The sequence below is a fragment of the Salvelinus sp. IW2-2015 genome, linkage group LG22 (assembly GCF_002910315.2).
Source record: "Salvelinus sp. IW2-2015 linkage group LG22, ASM291031v2, whole genome shotgun sequence".
NCBI lineage: Eukaryota > Metazoa > Chordata > Actinopteri > Salmoniformes > Salmonidae > Salvelinus > Salvelinus sp. IW2-2015.
Window position 1 is genome coordinate 23,993,248 of NC_036862.1, and position 22,976 is coordinate 24,016,223.

General features: G+C 46.5%; 1 protein-coding gene across 12 annotated transcripts in view; it reads right to left on the reverse strand.

Moving 5' to 3' along the window:
- synrg (synergin, gamma) overlaps positions 1–22,976 on the reverse strand; it is a 59,120-nt gene that overhangs the window by 19,693 nt on the left and 16,451 nt on the right. For 5 of the 12 annotated variants that reach the window (XR_002875386.1, XM_023967089.1, XM_023967088.1 and 2 more), the window contains exons 2-16: positions 22,412–22,452; positions 21,402–21,538; positions 20,515–20,642; positions 20,255–20,360; positions 19,977–20,091; positions 19,057–19,323; positions 17,653–17,931; positions 15,382–15,462; positions 15,019–15,215; positions 13,734–13,994; positions 13,398–13,525; positions 12,451–12,566; positions 12,123–12,188; positions 10,025–11,023; positions 2,353–2,925 (exon numbers count right to left, since the gene is read on the reverse strand). Coding sequence is in view for 11 of the 12 variants with exons in the window: in XM_023967089.1 (XP_023822857.1) it covers positions 2,353–2,925; positions 10,025–11,023; positions 12,123–12,188; positions 12,451–12,566; positions 13,398–13,525; positions 13,734–13,994; positions 15,019–15,215; positions 15,382–15,462; positions 17,653–17,931; positions 19,057–19,323; positions 19,977–20,091; positions 20,255–20,360; positions 20,515–20,642; positions 21,402–21,538; positions 22,412–22,452 (3,494 nt within the window). In the remaining variant the exon portion in view is untranslated. The remainder of the gene's footprint in view (positions 1–2,352; positions 2,926–10,024; positions 11,024–12,122; positions 12,189–12,450; positions 12,567–13,397; positions 13,526–13,733; positions 13,995–15,018; positions 15,216–15,381; positions 15,463–17,652; positions 17,932–19,056; positions 19,324–19,976; positions 20,092–20,254; positions 20,361–20,514; positions 20,643–21,401; positions 21,539–22,411; positions 22,453–22,976) is intronic. The other 7 variants (XM_023967094.1, XM_023967093.1, XM_023967087.1 and 4 more) reach the window with 6 other exon arrangements.

The window sequence follows — 22,976 nt, forward strand, 5'->3', positions numbered from 1 at the left end:
TACTTTATTCATCGTTAAATGGTGGAGCTACACTTGATTTTCGCATTGCTGTTAATGGTGGATTCCTGCATCATTAGTTCTCTAAGCTTACACAGCCCCCTTCCCCTCCTCTCCTGTGGTATGCACACTTTTACGTTCATGTCTAAGACGGTGAGCGGCCGTTTTTCATGTTAAACCCTGTGGGAGCACATTATTCAATGTTCAAACTCCCCATTTTCCCGTTTCGTACCCCCACCCCCGCTCGTCCGCCCTCTTCTTTCGCCTGTCTCCTTTCCCTCTCCTTCTCCTCACCCTCTTCACTTTCTTTCCTTTTTTTCCCAGGTTCAGTTGCCCTTTTTTTTACATTCTGCCCCGCTCCCGCCCCTTCTCCCATCCCCCCCTTCCCCTCGTACCCCCCCATCCAGTCCTCATCCAGTCAGCACCCATCCAGGTTATATACCCTGGTCCCCTGCTCCCGTCCCCCCCTCCCCTTTGCCCTCCTCCCCTCTCCCCCGCCTGTCCATTTGCCGCCTGTGCACCTCCCTACTCCTCCCTGCCCGACACTCACTCATCCTTCTCCCTTTTGCTCCCTTCTCTACTGGTTGTCCGTCGTCCTCTTGCCTGCCCTCCACTTCTCCTCTCCACTCCGTGTTTTCCACGTTACCTTTTTTCATTCTCCTCTTCACCGTCCTCCGCCCCGACCCCTTGTTTTCCACTGACTCTAACTCTGTCCTGCTCCGTTGTGTCAATTGAACCCTCTCAGCTACTTTACTCGCTCTTCTAGCTATCCGTTGCCCATATGCACACGCCCCGCGACACGTCCCGGTCGATGTTCTTCATTCCTTCCCTGGTTACCCTCCTCTTATTATCTCCTCTTTGTACTGATGACTCGGCAATCGTCCTTCATTTTACACTGTTTTCTAGTGGAATGCTTGGTTTACACCTCTCACCACTTCCTTTCCTTCTTACTGGTTTTACATCTGACCCATTTCGTCTACCGCCCACTAGTATTTGTCGTTTGGCATCTTCTAACTCGGGACACCGTCCGAGTCGTGTGTTACGGCTAATGGACTCGGTTTAACGAAGCATGCATTTAGTTTTACTTGTATTAGGCATTGATTACTTGTATAGTGAGTCCTTGGTTTAGCCACCGAGACCGTTATTCATGAATCAGCTCCGGAGTTGATTACACCATGCCTCCAAGAAGCCAACAGTAATCAGAAGCTGTGTACTGCTGACTGCATCAGATCACCCAAAGCACAAACGAACGACATACAATGATGTTACAGTCTCCAAGAAGCTTTAACCCTGTCGCCCCATTAGCACTTCCACACCAAAACGCCCTACGATTTGAATATACATAGTGTTGTTTACTATGCAATAATGGACTTTTTATGAGCTCCATTTTTTTGGCTAATTCTTCGCCCGGAGAAACCAGACGTCAAAACACCTAATTTACAACAAATGAATTATGTACAAAACGCCACGGAACCAATCGAAGTATGAATAATTAATGATGGGATACTCACTTAAAACAGACCGAACACAGGAAAAAAAAGACAGAACATAAAAGGAACAGTCACTGCTCAGCAACAAACTAGCACAGGGGCTCTGTCTGTCTGTGGTGTGTGTGTGGGTTGTGTGTGGTGTGTGTGTGTGGTGTGTGTGGTGTGTGTGGTGTGTGTGTGTGTGTGTGTGTGTGTGTGTGTGTGTTGTGTGTGTGTGTGTGTGTGAGAGAGAGAGAGAACCGGGTAATCACCTCCTGCAGAGACATGCATCATCTTCCCCACAATATGACAGCACTAATACATTCCCCCATTACCTCACACTGATCAGATTACCATTCAATAAGGACAGAAGAATAACAAGTAAAAAGTAATTAGGGTTAACACTGGGAGAGAAATTATTGAGGCAAATGAGCCTTTATCACTTTGGAGGTAGGAATCGCTAATTAACTATGCATGAAACATAACACCGGAAAACGACAGTAAAAAATGAACACCCAAGGAGTGAATACAGTTAATTTCGTATAGGCACGGATTTCTGGGCTGTGTTGTTAATTCATCTCATCTGCCTGTGTTGTGTACCAAGGATGTGCACAACACTGCCATCTATTGTCTGACAGRGGAACTGCACTGAGCTGCCGGAGGGGCCACAGATGCTCCAATATGAGGTGATGAAAGTCCTGACATCAGGGCCAGCTGATCTGATTCACACCACTACATCAGAAATAGAAGGCATGGTGTAACTGGATGCAATTTACATTTTGAAACCAGCATCTACTGACTGAGGATCAGAAAATAAATGTATATCTACTTATCAGTTGACTTCTGAAAATAAATCAAGAGAGAGAGTACAAATCAGATGACTCACCTTGTACAGAGAGGTCAAAGGTGGCGAGTTCGCTCTTGATCATCTCTTCACTGGACTTGACCTTGGTCTGAGAGCTGGCCTTCAGAAAGTCTGACTTCCCAAACTTGGCCTTGTCCCCCTGAAAGGCCCCGAACTCATCTGAGGCCTCGTTCAGGTTCCCCTCGGAGCCCGGCTCGGCCGCGGGGGAGTCTGACTTCTCCGACACCGTGCTGGCAAAGTCCCCAAAGTCATCATCCTCGTCCCCACCCAAACCTACCGGCTCACAAGATCCAAAGTCAGCAAAGGCCTCAAACTTGCTGTCGGTCGACACACTATCCTCTGTTGAGAAGGTGGTGATCTTCGTCTGGCAGGTGTGTGTGATGGGGATGTTCTCTGTGCTGCCGAACGGCGTCTCCTTCCTGTGGACTATGTCTGAGGAAGGGAAAGAGGAGGAAACACCAACACTGTCCAGGACCAGATGCTTCTTGGCCTGACCCTGAGCAGACAGGCATTCCTCTCTTTCTGACCAATCATAGCTGGCCAGCCTGCTGACTGCTGACGTTCCGAAGGGGTCAAACTTCATGTCGTCTCCTTCTGTAATGACAACACAAAATACACACTGGTGGCTCTAAGTGGGAAAAGCATAGGGTGCTGAAATGATAGCAACCAGTCAGTCAGCCATGATAAAGTGACAAGGCATCTGGCGAAGCTTTGATATGTTATACGAAACATACTTACTGTGGAAGACATATTCTGTTTCTGATGCTGAATTTGTGTTGACTTACAACAAGCAGCTTTACTTTGGTGAGAGTAACACCCCATCTTCCCTACATTGTGACAGTGAGATCATATGCACTGCATTTAATCTAGTGCTGCACTATAGTGTGTGTAAGGGTTCACTTACTAGGATGTGATCACCAGCTTAAAGGAGAGATAAAAAGCTGAAATTGACTGTGTTCTAAAAATGTCTATTTCCAATTGGTGACATAGATGACAGAAAATATAGGGGTACAACATAATTCGCTCACATACAGATACAGACTCACTTGATCTGTACAGTAGTGGCCAAAAGTTTTGAGAATGACACAAATATTAATTTTCACAAAGTTTGCTGCTTCAGTGTCTTTAGATATTTTTGTCAGATGTTACTATGGAATACTGAAGTATAATTACAAGCATTTCATAAGTGTCAAAGGCTTTATTATTGACAATTACATGAAGTTGATGCAAAAGAGTTCAATATTTGCAGTGTTGACCTTCTTTATCAAGACCTCTGCAATCTGCCTGGCTGGCATGCTATCAATTAACTTCTGGCACATCCTGACTGATGGCAGCCCATTCTTGCATAATCAATACTTGGAGTTTATCAGAATTTGTGGTTTTCTTTGTCCACCCGCCTCTTGAGGATTGACCACAAGTTCTCAATGGGATTAAGTCTGGGAGTTTCCTGGCCATGGACACAAAATATCGATGTTTGTTCCCGAGACACTTAGTTATCACTTTTGCCTTATGGCAAGGTGCTCCACTCTGGAAAAGGCATTGTTTGTCACCAAACTTTCCGATGGTTGGGAGAAGTTGCTCTCGGAGGATGTGTTGTAATTCTTTATTCATGGCTGTGGTTCTTAGGCAAAATGTGAGTGAGCTCACTCCTTGGCTGAGAAGCATCCCACACATGAACGGTCTCAGGATGCTTTACTGTTGGCATGACACAGGATGATGGTAGGCTCACCTTGTCTCCCGGACAAGCTTTTTTCCGGATGCCCCAAACAATCGGAAAGGGGATTCATCAGAGAAAATGACTTTAACCATGTCCATCAGCAGTCCAATCCCTGTACCTTTTGTAGAATATCAGTCTGTCCCTGATGTTTTTCCTGGAGAGAAGTGGCTTTTTTGCTGCCCTTCTTGACACCAGGCCATCCTCCAAAAGTCTTTGCCTCACTGTGCGTGCAGATGCACTCACACCTGCCTGCTGCCATTCCTGAGCAAGCTCTGTACTGGTGGTGCCCCGATCCCGCAGCTGAATCAACTTTAGGAGACGGTCCTGGCGCTTGCTGGACTTTCTTGGACGGCCTGAAGCCTTCTTCACAGCAATTGAACCGCTCTCTTTGAAGTTCTTGATAGTCCGATAAATGGTTAATTTAGGTGCAATCTTACTGGCAGCAATATCCTTGCCTGTGAAGCCCTTTTGTGCAAAGCAATGATGACGCCACGTGTTTCCTTCCAGGTAACCATGGTTGACAGAGGAAGAACAATGATTCCAAGCACCGSCCTCCTTTTGAAGCTTCCAGTCTGTTATTCGAACTCAATCAGCATGACAGAGTGATCTCCAGCCTTGTCCTCGTCAACACTCACACCTGTGTTAACGAGAGAATCACTGACATGATGTGAGCTGGTCCTTTTGTGGCAGGGCTGAAATGCAGTGGAAATGTTTTTAGGGGATTCAGTTTCAATTAATTGCAATTCATCTGATCACTCTTCATAACATTCTGGAGTATATGCAAATTGCAATCATACAAACTGAGGCAGCAGACTGAAAATTAATATTTGTGTCATTCTCAAAACTTTTGGCCACGACTGTAGTTGTGACAGTGGAATATTTGTTTTGATAATACCAATAGGTTTAGGCTAAAGTGATACTTCGGTATTTTGGCAACGAGGCACTTTATCTACTTCCCCAGAATCAGATGAACTTGTGGATACCATTTTTATGTTTCTGTGTCCAGTATGAAGGATGTTAGAGGTAGTTTGGTGAGCCAATGCTGACTAGCGTTAGCACAATGACTGGAAGTCCATGGGTATCTGCTAGCATGCAGATACCCATAGACCCCCAGTCATTGCGCTAACGCTAGTTAGCAATTGCACTAGCACTAGTTAGCAACTTCCTTCAAACCGTATGCCTAGACATAAAAATGGTATTCATAAGTTCATCTGACTCTGGGGAAGTAGATAAAAGGCATCATTGCCAAACTCCCGAAGTATCCCTTTAATTGCTACTGAAAAGGAGAACATAGCATTGACCTCTATTCATTTGATGTGTCACATGTAAATTAACCAAGGGTTGAGTTAGCTGTCCTCTGATACAAATGAAATAGATGCCCTGAGAGGGTTGGCTGCTGGGGCTGCTGCTGAGGTAGATTGGAGATCAGACAGTTCTGAGGCAGATAAGACAGGACAGGACATGAGGCCCTGCTGTAGAACACCTCTCTATGGTTTTCTCTAGGTGTGTGACAATACTGTAGCACAAACTATTAGGAACAGACAGTTCTGCTAACATGACHATACAAAATGATATCCATTTCATGAGATTGCCATGGCAACGTCAGTCGTGGAGTGGAGCAGCTGCTGGGGCTGCTGCTGAGGTAGATTGGAGATCAGACAGTTCTGAGGCAGATAAGACAGGACAGGACATGAGGCCCTGCTGTAGAACACCTCTCTATGGTTTTCTCTAGGTGTGTGACAATACTGTAGCACAAACTATTAGGAACAGACAGTTCTGCTAACATGACYATACAAAATGATATCCATTTCATGAGATTGCCATGGCAACGTCAGTCGTGGAGTGGAGCAGCTGCTGGGGCTGCTGCTGAGGTAGATTGGAGATCAGACAGTTCTGAGGCAGATAAGACAGGACAGGACATGAGGCCCTGCTGTAGAACACCTCTCTATGGTTTTCTCTAGGTGTGTGACAATACTGTAGCACAAACTATTAGGAACAGACAGTTCTGCTAACATGACGATACAAAATGATATCCATTTCATGAGATTGCCATGGCAACGTCAGTCGTGGAGTGGAGCAGCTTTGTGTCTGTATTGATTATCTACCCCACAAACTGTGTTGTACAAGCAGAACACTGTTCAATTCGTAACATATCAGGCAGGAATCATATAATTACTGGCAACACAAACAAGCACACATTCTTACAAGTGCTCACAGTCACACACTCAGAGATACACACTCCTTCTAAGATACAGTATAACCTGCAGGCACGTGTGGACCCCAGTCAGCGTAGCCTAATGCGTGACACAACCCTTGCACACAAAAAAGCAATTTGTGAAATTGACAAGGAACTAGTGTAGTAGTAAGCCTAGTGTAGCTAGATCATAATCTGCCCTCAGGATAGGGAAGGGAGAAAATAAGACGGTACGCATTTCAGCAATACCAATAGTAATATTTATTACGACAACATGGGTAAAGAGAGAAAGATCACAAAATACTCTGAGAGAGGTCTATTGTTACAAGAGGTTTGTCAAACTAACACTTGTAAAAGTATATTTGAATCATTTAGAATACTACGGCATGCAGAGTCAGAAAAGAAGAAAAACAAACGGTAAAAGAAAGAAAAGCCCCAGAAGAATATAGATGCAGAATGAGAAGGCACATTCACAGACTAAAATGAGTAAATCTCGGTAGAAGACGACACACTGTAGTTGTACTAATAGGGTGGAAAGCAACAGGTTGATTGATAGAAAGATAATTGAATACAGAACACTTGAAAAGCCAAGGTGATTTAAAGGACAAGTTCAAGGCAGGAGAGTGATTAACCCTTTGAGGACCTGAATGCTTCTCTACTGTTCTCGTCATGATAGTAACTCAAATGTCAACAGCAGACTTTTGAGATAAAATAAATAAGGGTTTTGTCATTTTCCAATCACAACTGTTTGTGTCTTACTACAATTACATAACGTCAACATCATATACATAGGATATATTTCAATGGTCTAATAAATTATATTGCTGAGAATTTGGAGGAGAGGTATGGATCTCCAAATCCATTATTTAGCACATGTAAACTTGTCAAGTGATCCAGCTACATTTCTCTCCATTTGTGTTTTTTGCATGATTCTTTGTAAAACCATTCTGCTCAAGCTCTCAAAGGGTTAAATAAAACAAGTGGACTATCCTACCACAAGACCTTAGAGAGGGTCTTCATCTTGTCCAATCACATGTGACAAAATAGATTTAAAGAGACAGTATCATTTTTCTCTCGCTACCTGTTAGTTCTAGGCTCCTCTGTACAAGCTCTTAATAGTGGCCATTCAATAACTAACAGCAAGATAGGGTTTCTCAAGACAACAATCAATCTTTGATTCTGAACCAATCTAAAATATTTTCCATAACTTGCCTATCCTCATATATACATTTCATCTTCAAATAGTTTACACAACACATTGTTTAAAATAATATCAGGAAGTCTATCTAGTCTGAAAATAAATACGAATTTTCCTGTAATAAAAATACACTATTAAATCTGTATACATTGTCTTTTTTTCTTTCCTTTAATAAAAACAACTAGTAATACTGTTATGCAGAAAAATGTAATCCTATAATATGTTCTTGTCAATTTCACAAATTGAACAGGCAGGCACACTGCAGCAAAAAAAGCAAGGCAGGGAGGGTATCACTAACTTCAGTGTGTTCTCAGAGAGCCTGTTCATGGACCCACACATTACAAAACATACCTGAATATAAATTTAAATTWAAAAATTTAAAAAATTTAAATTAAATTTAAGTCATTTAGCAGACGCTCTTATCCAGAGCGACTTACAAATTGGAAAGTTCATACATATTCATCCTGGTCCCCCCGTGGGGAATGAACCCACAACCCTGGCGTTGCAAGCGCCATGCTCTACCAACTGAGCCACACGGGAATATCAAAGACAAATGAAAAGGCTTCCTTTTGAGCAGCTCTGACCCAAAGGAGCACCGGTTGGGAAAAATAGATACTGTCTCTTTAAGGTTGGTTACATTTACTCCAGGCTTGAACAGGGTTTCACACTCCAAGGCCTGCTACTGTACGCTTTCTCAGCGATGAGATTTGATTGGTGCTGTACAAGAACAGCAATACTGATTGGTTGAACGTGGGTCAGAATAAAAGGAGAAGCAATTAACAGGTTCTGGGGAATGTTTTCAATACTCCACTACACTATCTTCATCATATTAATGGCAACCATTTTGCTGCAGCTCCGGGATCAGTTGCCATTGGTTATTGTCTTACTCTCTCCTTCGAGAGTAGCCTAACCATTTCAGTTCAACTGAAAGTTGATTTATTCCGATGTGCAATAAAACTGAAACAAATAAATTGGCATCATTACATCGATCATTTCCGATTTAGAATAACTCATATGGTCAATTCCTAGATGGAATTTGATTGAGATGCCCCTTGCCCAAACTGCTAAAACCAATGAACTGATATGTTGGCTAGTGTTGAAATATTATAGTCTATATAAGGACATCTCACTGCAAAGTGGGTGCTAAAAGGAGTGTGCTGCTCACACACAGAGGCTGTAAGGAGAGACCTTGTACTTGAAGGAATATATGAGACATGACATGGAAGATGAGATGCTTGGTAAATGAATTATGATCATGGGAAGGGAGAGGAGAGGGTGCTGATATGGACAATGCCTGGACATTAAGGCTAATTAGATTCCATGAGAGTGTTTCCATTCAGAGGTTCAGGGCAGGGCAGACCCTGAGAGCAGTGCCTTTGTGCCTCTACTGTCTGCTATGCCAACCTCTGACCTCTTTGTAGTGATGTGGGCTGTGTGAGACCACTTAGGTTTAGGGAGTTGGAACAAAAGCACTATGGGAGATTGATACCCAATACTGGGAGTGCCAAGGAATACTATATGGGTACTCTCACACACCGTAGGAAAACGCACTCGTACACATACAAAACACAATCAACCAATCACACTCACACATACCAACACACAATGAGCAATCAAAACAATTTACTCAATGCAATATTATAAACTGTAGAGGTTGAGGTGATTTCTGCCATTCATAAATACGTTCTGCCTTTTCATAAATACTTTCTTTTCACATAATAAGTATGTCCACTATCAGGGAACATCTTTACACATTTTTCTTGTACGCCTCTTATTATCATCATGCTTGATTTGATAACTGAGCATTAAGCGTCAACATAATATAATCAATCTGAGGAAGAATTTGGCTTGCTGTGAGTAAAATGAAAGCCGATTGCAGCATACAGGAACTGGCCATTCTGAAAGTGATGAGAATAAATAACATCTCCTGGTACAAAGGCCCATCACCATTACATGTCCCTGTGTTCATCTGCATTCAGCTATTTTAGTCACATCCCTCAACACGTCAACACACACACAATCACGACTGGGGAGACAAAAGGTGCATTGAGGTGATGAGCGATGTGGGCTATGACAGCACAGACAGGGAATGAAGGCCAGTGGTAGCATAGAGCAGACTGACTACATCACATCAACCTGACTGTCTCTCATCAACTCTATATGAATGGAGCTAAGAGGAGGCGGAGAGGACTTTGCTTTTTGTCTGTGCTACAAATGCTAAACAAATTAACAATAAATAAATTCATCTAAAGTACCTTAATATGTTTAATAAATAATAAATAAATATTAAGTGAATAAATACGGTGAAATGAATACCAGATAATGATGGGWTTGAGAATGAATGACTGGTGGGTGTGATGAGATGATATGATAATAGTGTGTGGCGTTTGACTGTCTCATCATGATTCAGCAGTGATGTGGATGAGCTAGCTCACTGCTTTGCCCTCTAGTCTAACTCCTGGTTTAGTGGGAGCTAAGGGGCACTGAGGGGGGTGGAGACAGAGGGGCCACCGCCAGGCCTACGATTGGTTCTTTATGTGTGACTGGGCGGGGCCTCACCAGAGGAGGCGCACTAGTTCCTCACCTGCGGCAGGGGTATGGTGGGTCGAGAGGCCCGGCAGATCCAGAGAGCTGTCTGACATCACGTGCTTCAGGTCTCCGCCCATGTCTGACAGCTTCATGTCCAGCTGCACTGACAGAGCGTCCTCAGAGTCCTCCTTGCCCACGCTGCTGCCCCCGATGGATGGGAGGTCTAGGGACTTGACTGAAGCCGAGTCCTCCTTGCCTCCTTGTTTGAAGGCTGCCACCTTATCCACCAGGCTCTTCTCCGAGGCCCCCAGCGCTGTGCAAAACTTGGACGACTGGAAGTCGGTGAAGTCATCTGCTTCGCTCCGGAGGGAAGAGAACGAGCCGCCGGCGCTGTGCTTGTTGTCGTCATATGCCAGGCCTCCTTCCTGAGACAGCTGCTTGAACACGTCATACTTGTCAGAGCCCTGCTGGGGGCACTGTGGAGCGGTGATGGTCTCTCCTCTCCCCTGTGCCCTCCCCTCTCCAGACCTCAACCCCTCACCCTTGGCCTCCCCCCCAGAGCTGCCGAAAGCCATGAAGTCTGCAAAGTCATCATGAGACGCTGCCACACCCCCTCCCACATCAGGGCCAATAGGAGCAGCCTCAGAAGAGGAGGTGGGGCCAAAAAGGGAAAAGTCACCAAAGTCCTCGGACCCGCCCCCAGGGGGCTTGGCCCTGTCTGGTGGGAGCACTAGAGAGGGGGGCACAGAGGGGAAGGGACTGGGCTTGATCTCAGCAGGGGTGGGGACTGAGGGAGCCATAGAGGAGAAGAGATCCAGGTCAGCCATGTTGAGAGGGCTTTTAGGCTGAGAGAGAGAGACTGCTGGTTGTTGTTGTTGATGTAGCTGGTGTTGTAGTTGCGGTAGAGACTGAGAGTTAGGGAAAGCAGGAGGGAAGGCTGGCTGAAACATCTTGGCCTGGTCTGGAGGTTCTAGTGGAGAGATGCTGTCGGCGGTTTTAAAGTCTGTGAAGCCATCATCCACACTGACAGACTTGAAATCGGCAAATCCTTCCCCTGCGAAACAAACAGAACAATTGAAAGGCATTGCAAAAGCATTTAACACAGCAGCCAGACAGAGAGGACATTGGCATAACACAAAGTAACATCAGTCGCCTCAGTTCCGGATTTTTTTCTAATTTCACAATCCTACAAGAAAGAGAGGGGATTAGTTACAGCTCTGTCACATAGCGGAGGCTCGTGGTGAATTTCAAGCTGTGGAGAGAACTGCGCTGGGCTGTAGTCCGAGACACTGCTATGAGAGAACAGCAGCAGCAGACAGCAGTGCACAAACCAGGCTGGGCTGTCTACAGAGACACACCACCACCACAAGCACTTGCCATCTGTCAGTCCCTAACTGGAACAGCACATGATTAAGCTGCGACTTCAGAGGAAAGAACTCCCTTACTACAATCTACAAAGACTTCCTCAGTAGTGCCATGTTTTTAAAACCACACAATCATGACAGGAGGGCTATAAGAAAACCCACAAAGGAAAAGTGGGTAGAGAGAGTTGTTGTTTTAGGGGCTGTTCACACCACTGCAATGACAGAAGCATGAAATGGTGTTCACACCACTGCTGTTTTGTGCGAAAGATTTAACTAATGGGCTCACTATGGAGAGTGAGCCTGGCAGGCAACACACAGGAAAGGTCACTGCAATCAGACTCAGGCAGGACTTACTGGAGTCGTGGGAACTGCTGTCCCCATCGGAAACTGTCCTAGTGAAACAGGGAACAGCAGGAAACAGACCGACATCAGGGATACTGCTGAATGTACTGAGTACTCTGGAAATGTGTGCAACATAAAAGCACACAGACCACTCAGATATTATACAAACAGCATTCTTCTTGGTACACAGTCTCTCTCCAACCTATTTCTGTCTACCTACAAAAACAAGTCAGTCATCCAAAGTATTTTCTCCTCCAAGGCTGCTGTGACTTTGTGTTTGAAGGTCTGTCAGTTTCTTCCTCTAGCCATCTGTTGAGTACAGGGACCATCTCAGAGCCCAGTCCCACTACGCACTCTCTGTCAAAAGGCCTGGAAGCTGTGGGGTTTGGCTTGGGAACTGCATAAGCGTGACCCAGCGCAGAGCCAGGGAGGGAGAGCTCTACTTACCTACTGGTTTCCTGTCACCTGGTGGCTCCAGCTGTCGGAACACACTGTATTTGTCTCCGTCAAAATCTGGGTCAAACGAGATAAACAAAACAGGTACGCTTTCAACTGAATGATAAATGACAGCATATTTGGCAGGCAGGCAAATGTACTGTACTACAATACCACTCAAATACTATTAGGCAAGTATTCTACGATAAACATCATCAGAAATGTCTTCTATTTTCTACACATCTGTTAGTTGTGGTGGAGGATGTGTATCAGTAGTGATTAGTTGTTGAGGTGTGTGTGTGTGTGTGTGTGTGTGTTGTAGGGCCAGTTGAGTGTGTACCTGCGGCAGGCTGAGTGGGCTCTGGAGGCTCCTCCACAGAGAGCTGCTTGAAGACAGCATACTTATCAGAGGATGACGAGGAGGAGCCAGAGACCGGAGTCAGAATGGCAGGAGCACTGCAGACAGACAACACACCATGCTCAGTCCACAGGGGAGTCTGGGAATAGGGTGCGATTGGGGACACACTCTGGGGGTCAATGCTGCGCCCATCTCCTCTACCTTAATCCCCTTAAGCTGCCTGAGCTGATTGGACACATACAATGGTGAAATTCCACTGCAGTTGTACACCATACTGGACTGTAGATAAGACCTGGGAATCAAAAGCCTGGAGGGAATGAGGGATCTCTCCTGAAGCCTTCCACTGAACATCATCTCGTTAAGAGCCACTGTACTGCTGCTGTCAGAGTACACCTGTCTATCCTGACTGGCTGAAGATTCAGCATGGGGCTTCCTTTAAATTAGAAAGGGATCTGAAACCGGGGGATTGGAGATACGCAGGAGGAAACAATGTGAGACAGACTCCCCACGCAGGGTTTGAAAAGTAATATAAAGCAACTCTACTGTCCATTGAAATGGATTCATTAAGAGATGGCGAGGTGCAATTGTTATGCTGGAGAAACTACTACAAGCAACTAAGTGACCATGTACTTGTTACCCACAACACCTGTATAACATGTAGCATTCAGCTTTACTTCCATACAGAATGTGTAATCTGATTTAAAGTAATACCAAACACTGATCCAGCCACTGAAGGAAGGAAGGAAGGAAGGAAGGAAGGAAGGAAGGAAGGAAGGAAGGAAGGAAGGAAGGAAGGCAGTCAGTCAGTCAGTCACTCACTCCAGTCAGTCAGTCACGCCAGTCAGTCAGTCACTCCAGTCAGTCAGTCACTCCAGTCAGTCAGTCACTCCAGTCAGTCAGTCACTCCAGTCAGTCAGTCAGCACTGTACCTGTTCTGGTGCAGAGAGGATGTGGTGGTGGGGAAGGTTTCCCCCTGGAATTCAGTGAAGGACTGATCCCCTCCTCCTGCCCTGGGGGCCTCCTGGAAGTCCTGGAAGTCATCATCGTCTGCTTTCCCCTAAACACACCACCAAGACGATGGACACATGAGTGACCAAAGTAAACAGCACAGAATGAAGGCACACACTACTCTAAGTCGCTTTGGATAAAAGCGTCTACTAAATGGCATAAATTAAACATACTATTATACATAATGTGAAATGAAACCACATGTATCTGTATGTACTATGGAGAGGCTTGGTTGGCCCATTGGCTGGATGTGTTACCTGCACATGTGGGAAGTTGGTGATGAAGTTGGTGGGTGGTTGGGCGGAGGGTAAAGGAGCAGCAGGAGGYGCCCTGCCCATGACTGCTGGTGCTGGTGTAGGCATGGCCATGGACACAGGGACAGGGGGCTGAGTCATCATGGGCTGCTGGTGTTGGTGCTGGATGACAGGGGCCATAGCCATGGCCAGGGCAGGCAGGTTGGGCACCGGGGGAGAGGGGAACTGGCTCAGGATCTCCACATTCATGGCTGGAAGACCACTCTGCAGGGGCGGGATCAACAGGGATCAGTGGTCAGGTTCAGATGAGGCTGTGTCTCCAGAATGATGGACTGTTAGTGTGACATCACTGAAAGTTCAAGTTGAGTAACTGCTTAATGCGTTAATGTGGATTTTCATATGTTGGACATTTAGAAAGTTACTTAAACGGGGGCATTAAACATCGCAAAGGCACCGTCATCATATATTGAACAGACAATACTGTCAGTATGAGTGCATTATATAAAGCAGTGATGCTGGAACATTGTGATTTATCTTTCATCCTTCCCAATCATCTATTAACATTCTATTCCATCCAGCAGGAGACAGACAGATGTTTTGCTGAAATAAATAATTCATTAAAGTCAAGTTCCATTTTAACAGCCTCCACTGGCGCCGGCTTCTCAAACCTTTTCATCACTCTACAAAGGATGCAGCTCATGGCGGCACTCCCTCAAGGCTCTTACATTTACATAACTAAATAAGTGTTATTATTCTCGCTGTGGCAGTGGCATGCAGAGTGAGTTGTGAGGTGCCTGGGATTGTCAGTCTCCCAGGGGTGCTGGTGAGAGGCAGGGCCGGGCCAGGCCGGGGGAGATAAGAGGTCTGCTGTCACACTAGGCTGGGAGGAGATTCAGTCACTTTCACCTGGCTGCCTGAGCTCAGTCACACCACCACCACCACCCTCCCAGATCATAGATTCAGCACAGTCACTCACTATCAGTCTCCTTTTGCACACGTCATAGCATGTCTCAACTGCACACGTCATAGCATGTCTCAACTGCACACGCCATAGCATATGTCATAGCATGTCTCAACTGCACACGTCATAGCATGCAGTAGGCCTAACTACTGAAGTGAAGTAAGGTGCAATGAAACATAATATTAGGGACTGTCCTTTACTTCACATGAAGAAAAGATCACAGTGAAGGATGGTCTTATGTCCCCACTGACAGAAAAAACCCTCAAATCCTTCTGTTGTTAATAACTCAGACCCTTTAAAAAAACATAAGGTGATGCAAATGCCTACCTGTGCCACACCAATCAGAGCCAGGACTGTGTAGAGCTCCTCCTTGGTCAGCATGCCAGGCGTGGTGCGATTGGCTGAGGCCCAGATCTGGCCCAGTGCTTCCCTGGGCAGGCCTGATGACATCAGGATGGGGTAGAGCTTGGCTGTGTCGATGCCCCCCGGAGTCATGGTGAACTGCAGGACCTTTTTGAACATCTCTGGAAGGGAGAAAGAGAAGGCATAGCAACAGGTCAAACATATTACAGAAAGACTGGGTAGAACTAGGAAGTTTTCTCTGATTGACTTGTTGGAAAGGATCTGAGTAGATACGATAGACCATAATACATCATTGGTAGAAACCTGTTCCAAAACGTAGGCGTTTACCTGGGATGAGGCTGTCGTTGTAGAGCCAGCCTGGTACCATGGGCTGGATGTGCTCTTGTTGAGGGTAACCACCAACACCTGCTGTCAGCAACACAGGGACAGTTAGGTTAGGAGCTGAAGCAGAGACTTAGGGCTGGGTGTACGACCTGCTCTGCTCAGCATCTCACCAGACCAGAGCCTGCCTGTATAGTATTCTCCATCTGTCTAGAGATCTGAGTAGAAGTGTAACGCTGCTCTGCACTGACTCACTAAGGATGCATCCCAAATGGCACCCTAGTGCATTACCTTTGACCAGAGCCCATATGGATCTGGTCAAAAGTAGTGCACTATAACGGGAATCGGGTGCCATTTGGGGTGCCACATCCTAAGCTTCCTGGTGCTTCATACAACTATTCATCTGTCCTTGAACCAGAACCAACTACTCCAACAGCTCCTGAGAGGGAAGATAGGGTTGGATTTGGGTTGTCAAACAAATAAATTAGCCTCTCTTTTCAATTCATACTAACATTGATCTAAATCTTCTGTGCAACCATGAGGTCATTTCTTCATTACTGTACTAGGGTGGAGTTAGTGTTACAGCAGGTGTAAAAGCAGCTCCTAAAATACACTTAACAAGGTGCATTTGGAGAGGAAGATGCCTCAATGGAAGCCTCAGACTAGTACGTTGAAATGACAAATGTTGACTCAAGCAGCAAATCCTCTCATCAGACCTCTATGATGAGTAACCTCCACATTTCCCTGGGACAGACACCGAGCGACTGAGGAGAAAGACAAACAAACGAGAGCAAATAGATAGTAGCAGAGTGTCAGAGCAGCAGAGTGGCTGAGCGGCAGAGTGGCTGAGCGGGAGAAAGGCTGAGCGGCAGAAAGGCTGAGTGGCAAAGCAGCAGAAAGGCATAGCGTCAGAGCAGCAGAAAGGCAGGGCGGCTGAGTGGCAGAGCAGCAGAAACGCAGGGCGGCAGAGCAGCAGAAACGCAGGGCGGCTGAGTGGCAGAGCAGCAGAAACGCAGGGCGGCTGAGCGGCAGAGCAGCAGAAACGCAGGGCGGCAGAGGCAGCAGAAACGCAGGGCTGGTGCAGAGCAGCAGAAACGCAGGGCGGCTGAGTGGCAGAGCAGCAAAGAACAGGCAGGGCGGCTGAGTGGCAGAGCAGGCAGAAACGCAGGGCGGGGCAGAGGCAGCAGAAACGCAGGGGCGCTGAGTGGCAGAGGCAGCAGAAACGCAGGCGGCTGAGCAGGCACGAGCAGCAAGAAACGCAGGGGCGGCTGAAGTGGCAGAGCAGCAGAACCGCAGGGCGGCAGAGCAGACAGAAACGCAGGGGCGGCAGAGCAGGCAGAAACGGCAGGCGGCTGAGTGGCAGAGCAGCAGAAAGCAGGGCGGCTGAGTGGCAGAGCAGCAGAAACGCAGGGCGGCTAGAGCAGCACGAGAAACGGCAGGGGGCTGAGTGGCAGAGCAGCAGAAACGGCAGGCGGCTGAGTGGCAGAGCAGCAGAACGCAGGGCGGCTGAGCGGCAGAAACGCAGGGGCGCTGAGTGGCAGAGCAGCAGAAACGCAGGGCGGCTGAGTGGCAGAGCAGCAGAAACGCAGGGCGGCTGAGTGGCAAGCAGCGAGGAAACGCAGGGCGGCTGAGGCAGAGCAGCAGAAACGCAGGGCGGCTGAGTGGCAGAGCAGCAGAAACGCAGGGCGGCTGAGTGGCAGAGCAGCAGAAACGCAGGGCGGCTGAGTGGCAGAGCAGCAGAAACGCAGAGCGGCAGAGCGGCATGCAGAATCCGACTGAGGCACCAGCTCTAGACCCACGGGACTCCAGTAGGTACGGGTCAATCCAAGCGTAGCATCTCATCCGTGTTAAACCCAAGCAGTCAGCAGCATGCGTCAGTCTCTCTCTGACGGCGTCAAATGACACCTATTCCCTACAGAGCTCTATTTAGGGAATAGGGGCCAGGCAGAAAGATTCCTCAGCTATATAGGAGAGTCCCGAAGCAGTTACCCAACAAAACAGGATGAATGACATCAAGAGCTTTTAGGGTTGGTTAGTATGATTTCCATTACAGATAGGACAATCAAGAGAAGCATCAGGGGTATAGACAGTAAAATCGCATTATCTGAAGTCTTATTAGTCAACGTTGAAGTGTTTGCTGCAAAATAAGAGAGGAATCGGGGGCATTCGACCATTAGCTTAAAAAAACAGGCCCCATGCTCCGCGCTGATTGTGTGTTAATTCTGCAGTGATCGAAGGCAGAGAAAGAGACTGTTAATAAATTGTTTCTTTTCTCACCACCGTCACTACTGGTTTGGGGAGGAGGGGGGTCGGCTGTTGGTGAGGGGGCTGTGGGCCCCGGTGCTGGTGCCTCTGGTTGTGGTGTTTCTATAGTGAAAGCAGAACTCAGGTCCCCAGGAGCCTCAGCCCAGTTCCGGGCCTTGGTGCTGGAATGAAACTGGGCCGAGACTGTAGCTTGGTTAGGGGCCAGGGTCCTCTGGGACTTAAAGCTAACCTGGGCCTTCTTTTCAGCCGTTAAATCACACGAGGAGAACAGTTTCTCCTCCAGGGACGGGCCTAGAGAGGTGGGTGAGGAGGAACACAGCTGATTGATATCACAACCATTCATAATGCCTGTTTCTTAGTTCTATTGGCCCCTCCTCAGTAATGAGGGTAGAGCGAATTTGGATTTAACAGAAACTGTCCATCATTACTTTACAGCTGTCAGTCAGTTTGCAAATCTCAACTCAGGGACACTTTAAGAGTGTAGAAATGTAGTGCTTCAGCAGCTTCACACATTACATGACAAATATGTTCAACTTTTGCACCTAGGTGGAGCTACTGGCTATTTATTGAATGCTACTGATAGACTAGGCTATCACTTTCCAGGTCGGTGACACTGGCAGCATATCAAAGAGCTAGAGCAGAGGTGTCAAACTCATTTTGCCCCAGAGGCCGCATTCGGCCTTCAGCGAGGTCCGGAGGGCCGCACTGAAAATTGGTTGGAATTTTCGATGGTCCGTGTCTGTTTAGCTATCATTCACGGGATTATAAGCGAGCTGGAAACAGTCAAGAAACTGTAGAAATATAGGTCCATTATCATTTCTGCAGTTTCTATATGGTTTTAGTCATTTAAAAATGACCACCCGCGGACAGGATTGGACCCCCTCGCAGGCCGGATCCAGCCGTATGTTTGACACCCCTGTGCTAGAGCAGGTTTGCGCCATCTAATTGGCTCATGACAGATGGGAGACAAGTACCAGCTCTGTCTCCTGTCCTCCTGATGTGTTTACTGTCTGTCAGAGTCTTCCATCTCTTCCTCACTAGAACTGGCTTATCAGGGCCTCTGCCAGCCAGTGAGCAGTGACAGTCACGTGTTACTGGGAGTATTCTACTAAATGTCAGTACTGATTTTAATGGAGGCAGAACTGGTTGTTGGGTACAGCACTCACACGGTTTACTTTGTAGTGTGCGTTATCTTAAAGGCTGAAGCGATCTGACCATCTGTCGTGCCGTCTGTATGCTTACACACAGTAAACTGACTACAAACCGAGTCTGACGCTAGAGAGTCTTCAACACCACGATGCGGTACGGCTTATTGTCGCATCAGCAGCACTGGTCACAATTTCCAAACTGTGTTATTGGTTGCTTATGAACACTAAACACTGACTTAAGAGGTTGATGTGAACAAAAAACAGTTACCTTGAAATGCAGATGGGGAGCTGGAGTTGACAGTAGAGTGTTGGGTGGCAGTAAGAATGGACATAGAGGCAGGGAGGGACTGGGGGAAGGGGGCAGAGGAGGGTCTCTGACCAGGACCTGGGTCTAAAGAATGGGGATGGGCCTGGGAGGAGGGGGGGAAGGAGGAAGAGGCATCTAAGGYACCCTGCATAAAGTCACTAAACTCGTCATCGGGGAAAGCAGGGGGGAGGGAGTGAGAGGTGACAGAAGAGTGGGATGGCGATGAGTCTGTAAAAATTGAGAAATAATGATAATGGCAGAACAAGACAACACAGGCTACGATGACAGGAGGTGTACACGGTGCACAGTGCTATAGTAGTGAAACAAAGGCTAGTTTGTGCAGGATCAGAAAATGTATCACGCATTTTTAAGAAAATTATTTTTGAATATGTTTATCATATGAAATAATAAATATGATAATGTCCATAGTTAGTATGAACTAAGGATGTCAGATCAGTTAATACTAAATAAATAAGGTGGTTAGTTTGATGTTTGCTAATAGACAACTTTCTGTAACGCACAAGGTAATGACAGTGAGAGACACAGTAGGTCAAGTTGAAGATTTAAAACAAAGTGAAACGTGACAGAAAAACAGAAGATTATGTTGGTCTCCTACTAAGTATGAAATAATCTTTGTGAGAGACAGAGGCAGATACAGACTGCTCTGTCCATTGCAACAGCTGCTGTCACATAGTCTGGCAGTCACCAGCCTGTCTGTCTCATCTGTCTGTCTGTGTGCCTACACCCCAGAGGCAGCCTTATCATTCTCAGGGGAGGCTGTTCAGTCAGGCAGCAGGGGAGTGGAGCTGTGTCCTGACTCCTGGAGGACAGATAAGGAGGAAACACAGAGTGAAGGACAATGACTGTACTGATGAGTGTACCTGGCTTCTTGGGGTGTGAGGATGGCGTGGGGTGCATCTTGGCGTCTCTGCTGAACCCGTCCAGGTTGCCTTTGATGGCCTCCAGCGCGTCGTCCCGACTCGCCCCCATCTGTCCCTGTGGATGGGACAAAGCAGAGCTCAGGAGGGGAATGTGTCTAGACTGACAGCATGGATGCGTCCTACATTGCACCCCATGTGTCTTTATCACACTGTGGGAACTAGGACCGAACCAGGGCAGTACTGAGGCAGTAGCCAGGCATGATGATGATGTGGCTCACCTTGGGTTTGACGCTGCTCAGCAGCCTCAGCTTCTGTTTCTGCTCCTCAAACTGCCTCCTCTTCCTGTCCTCCTCCAGCATCCGCTGCTGCTGCTCCAGACGCTTCCTACACAACAACACATAGAGAGCATACAGCTAACACACACACTGATCACATAGACAGACAGAACAACATGTAGAGAAAAACAGAGAGGGGAAAGAGAGAGAGAGCGAGTAAGGGAGAGCAAGACAGACAGAGACAGAGAGAGAAAGGCTCTTACTGGTGTTCCTCGGCCATCTGTTTCTGCATGTCTACAGTGTACTGGGGCCCGGGGCCCCTCATGCTCATGAACTGTGGCTGGCCCATGAACTGCATCCCAGGGGCCTGCATTCCCATGGCCATCCCACCCTGCATAGAACGCACACACACACACACACACACACACAAAGCGGAGGTCTCGTTAGCAATCATAGCATTCCTTTCATTCAATATTATCCCAGCAGTAGCAGGAAACCAATGCATTTCTAAAGTGGTTGTCATACAGCAATCACTGCATAACTACAACCACTTAGACTGGGAATAATGTGTGCTATTAACACTATGCAATGCAGAGATGTCCTAACATGGCAGCAGTGAATGGAGGAAAAGTTGTCATTTGATAAAAGAAAGAGCAAAGAGACAGAGATAAAGGCAGAGGATTTGGTAAGGATGAAGCAATGCCCTGCAACGGGCTCCTTCTTCTAAATGTCTAGCCTGAATGAGAGAGGTAGCTTGAGGCAGTCTGCTCTCTTATAAAGAGCAGCATTACAGGAGAGATGGTCTTGCCCTTCTTCTTTTGGCTTATTTAAAACCTCAGAGAACCACATTGCCAGTAATGTAAAACAGAGTACCTTTCACTCTAGAGTAGGGGGGTCAAACTCATTCCACGGAGGGCCGAGTGTCTGCAGGTTTTTGTTTTTTTCTTTCAATTAAGACCTAGACAACCAGGTGAGGGGAGTTCTTTCCTWATTAGTGAACTTAATTAATCAATCAAGTACAAGGGAGGAGTGAAAACCCGCAGACACTCGGCCCTCAGTTGAATGAGTTTCTTGCTCTAGAGTAATGAGAGGAATATGTTGTGGCCATTGCCTTCAAATACACACACTCGTACACACACACACAACCCACCTGCATAGGCATGGCACCAGGAGGCATCTGGCCTCCGAAGTTCATTCCCATCATTCCTTGCATGTTGGGCTGCATTTGGACTTGAACCATACCAGGGAATCCCTGTTGTTGCTGCTGTTGCTGCATGGGCATCATACCTGGACAAAAACACACAACAAATGTCCAGTCAATCATAAGCTCTGCAATGGCTATACTGACAAAGGGTTGTTGCAAACCGTAAAGATAACCTGTAGTCATTAAAGCGTGAACATGTACTATATAAGTAGAGTTGGCCCAACTGGACTGGAGTGTGCTATTGGAACTCCCCCAGACATAGGCTAGATGAGCATTGTGCAGTGAATTATTATTGCAAGCACATTTCCTGGACAGTGAAGAGTAAACAGAAGCTCAGCAACAACCCAATCTGTTTTGCCTCTGTGAGTGGAGTGCTGTGACAGCTCAGAGTAAAAAAAGGAATACTGGGGAATAGAACTAGAGAGTGTGTTTGTTTGCACAGATGCTCTGGCTGACAGTCCTCCTGGAGCCTCKACATGATTTACCATATAACGCCCCAACCAGGCTGAATAATGGGTTATGGCTCATCCAAACAAAGTGCTGCATGCATTCTGATGCGTATTTGCTGAAACATCTTACGACCCCCAACACAGCCACAAGGGTGTGTTTGTTTACCTAATAAACTATCAGGAACAGATAGGACATAAGCCTAGGCCKTATGTATTGTATTTGACTGATGTTGTTGTTGATAGTGCACAATGCACATCTGAACTGACTTCACTCTGATAGATAAACATCAATATGAGTTATTGGTTAGGTCTATTTACTGAATTCAAAAACTTCTCAAGAAACCAGGGCACATAGGAGAGTGAAGTGCCKGGGGAGATTTGGAAAAGTAGCGCTGACTGACAGGACGCGTCACAAATGGCACACTATTCCCTATTTAGTGCACAACTGGTCAAAAGTACTGCACTAAATAGGGAGCCATTTGGGTTGTAGKGTGTAGGATGACTCACCTTGTGGCGGTCCCAGGCCCCCTACAACAGGATAAATAAAACTGCAGGAGAGAAGGAAAAACACAGGTCAATAACACAGCTAGAGACAAGCCTAAAGGGAAGACTACTGGAGAACATCTAGGCTGAAATCATTCAACTGTCACTCATATAGGTTCAGAGATGTTAGAAATCAAACTGTATGGACAACAGAAATAGAGGAAGGACTGAAAACAAACAAAATATAACTATTGTAAAATGGATTGTGTCTGTAAAATGTGTATAATATGTATAAACTGAAGGTAGTGTTATTGTTTATTAGTTTACTCCAATTGGGGGAGGGGTGGTAAGGTTTGCGGGAATAAATGTATATTCAAATAAAATGTTTGTATGTATGTTTATGTGTGTATATATACACTGCTCAAAAAAATAAAGGGAACACTTAAACAACACAATGTAACTCCAAGTCAATCACACTTCTGTGAAATCAAACTGTCCACTTAGGAAGCAACACTGATTGACAATACATTACATAGACTGGTAGCGCCTCCTGGTAGCGCTCCATGCTCGGACACTACGCTGACAGACA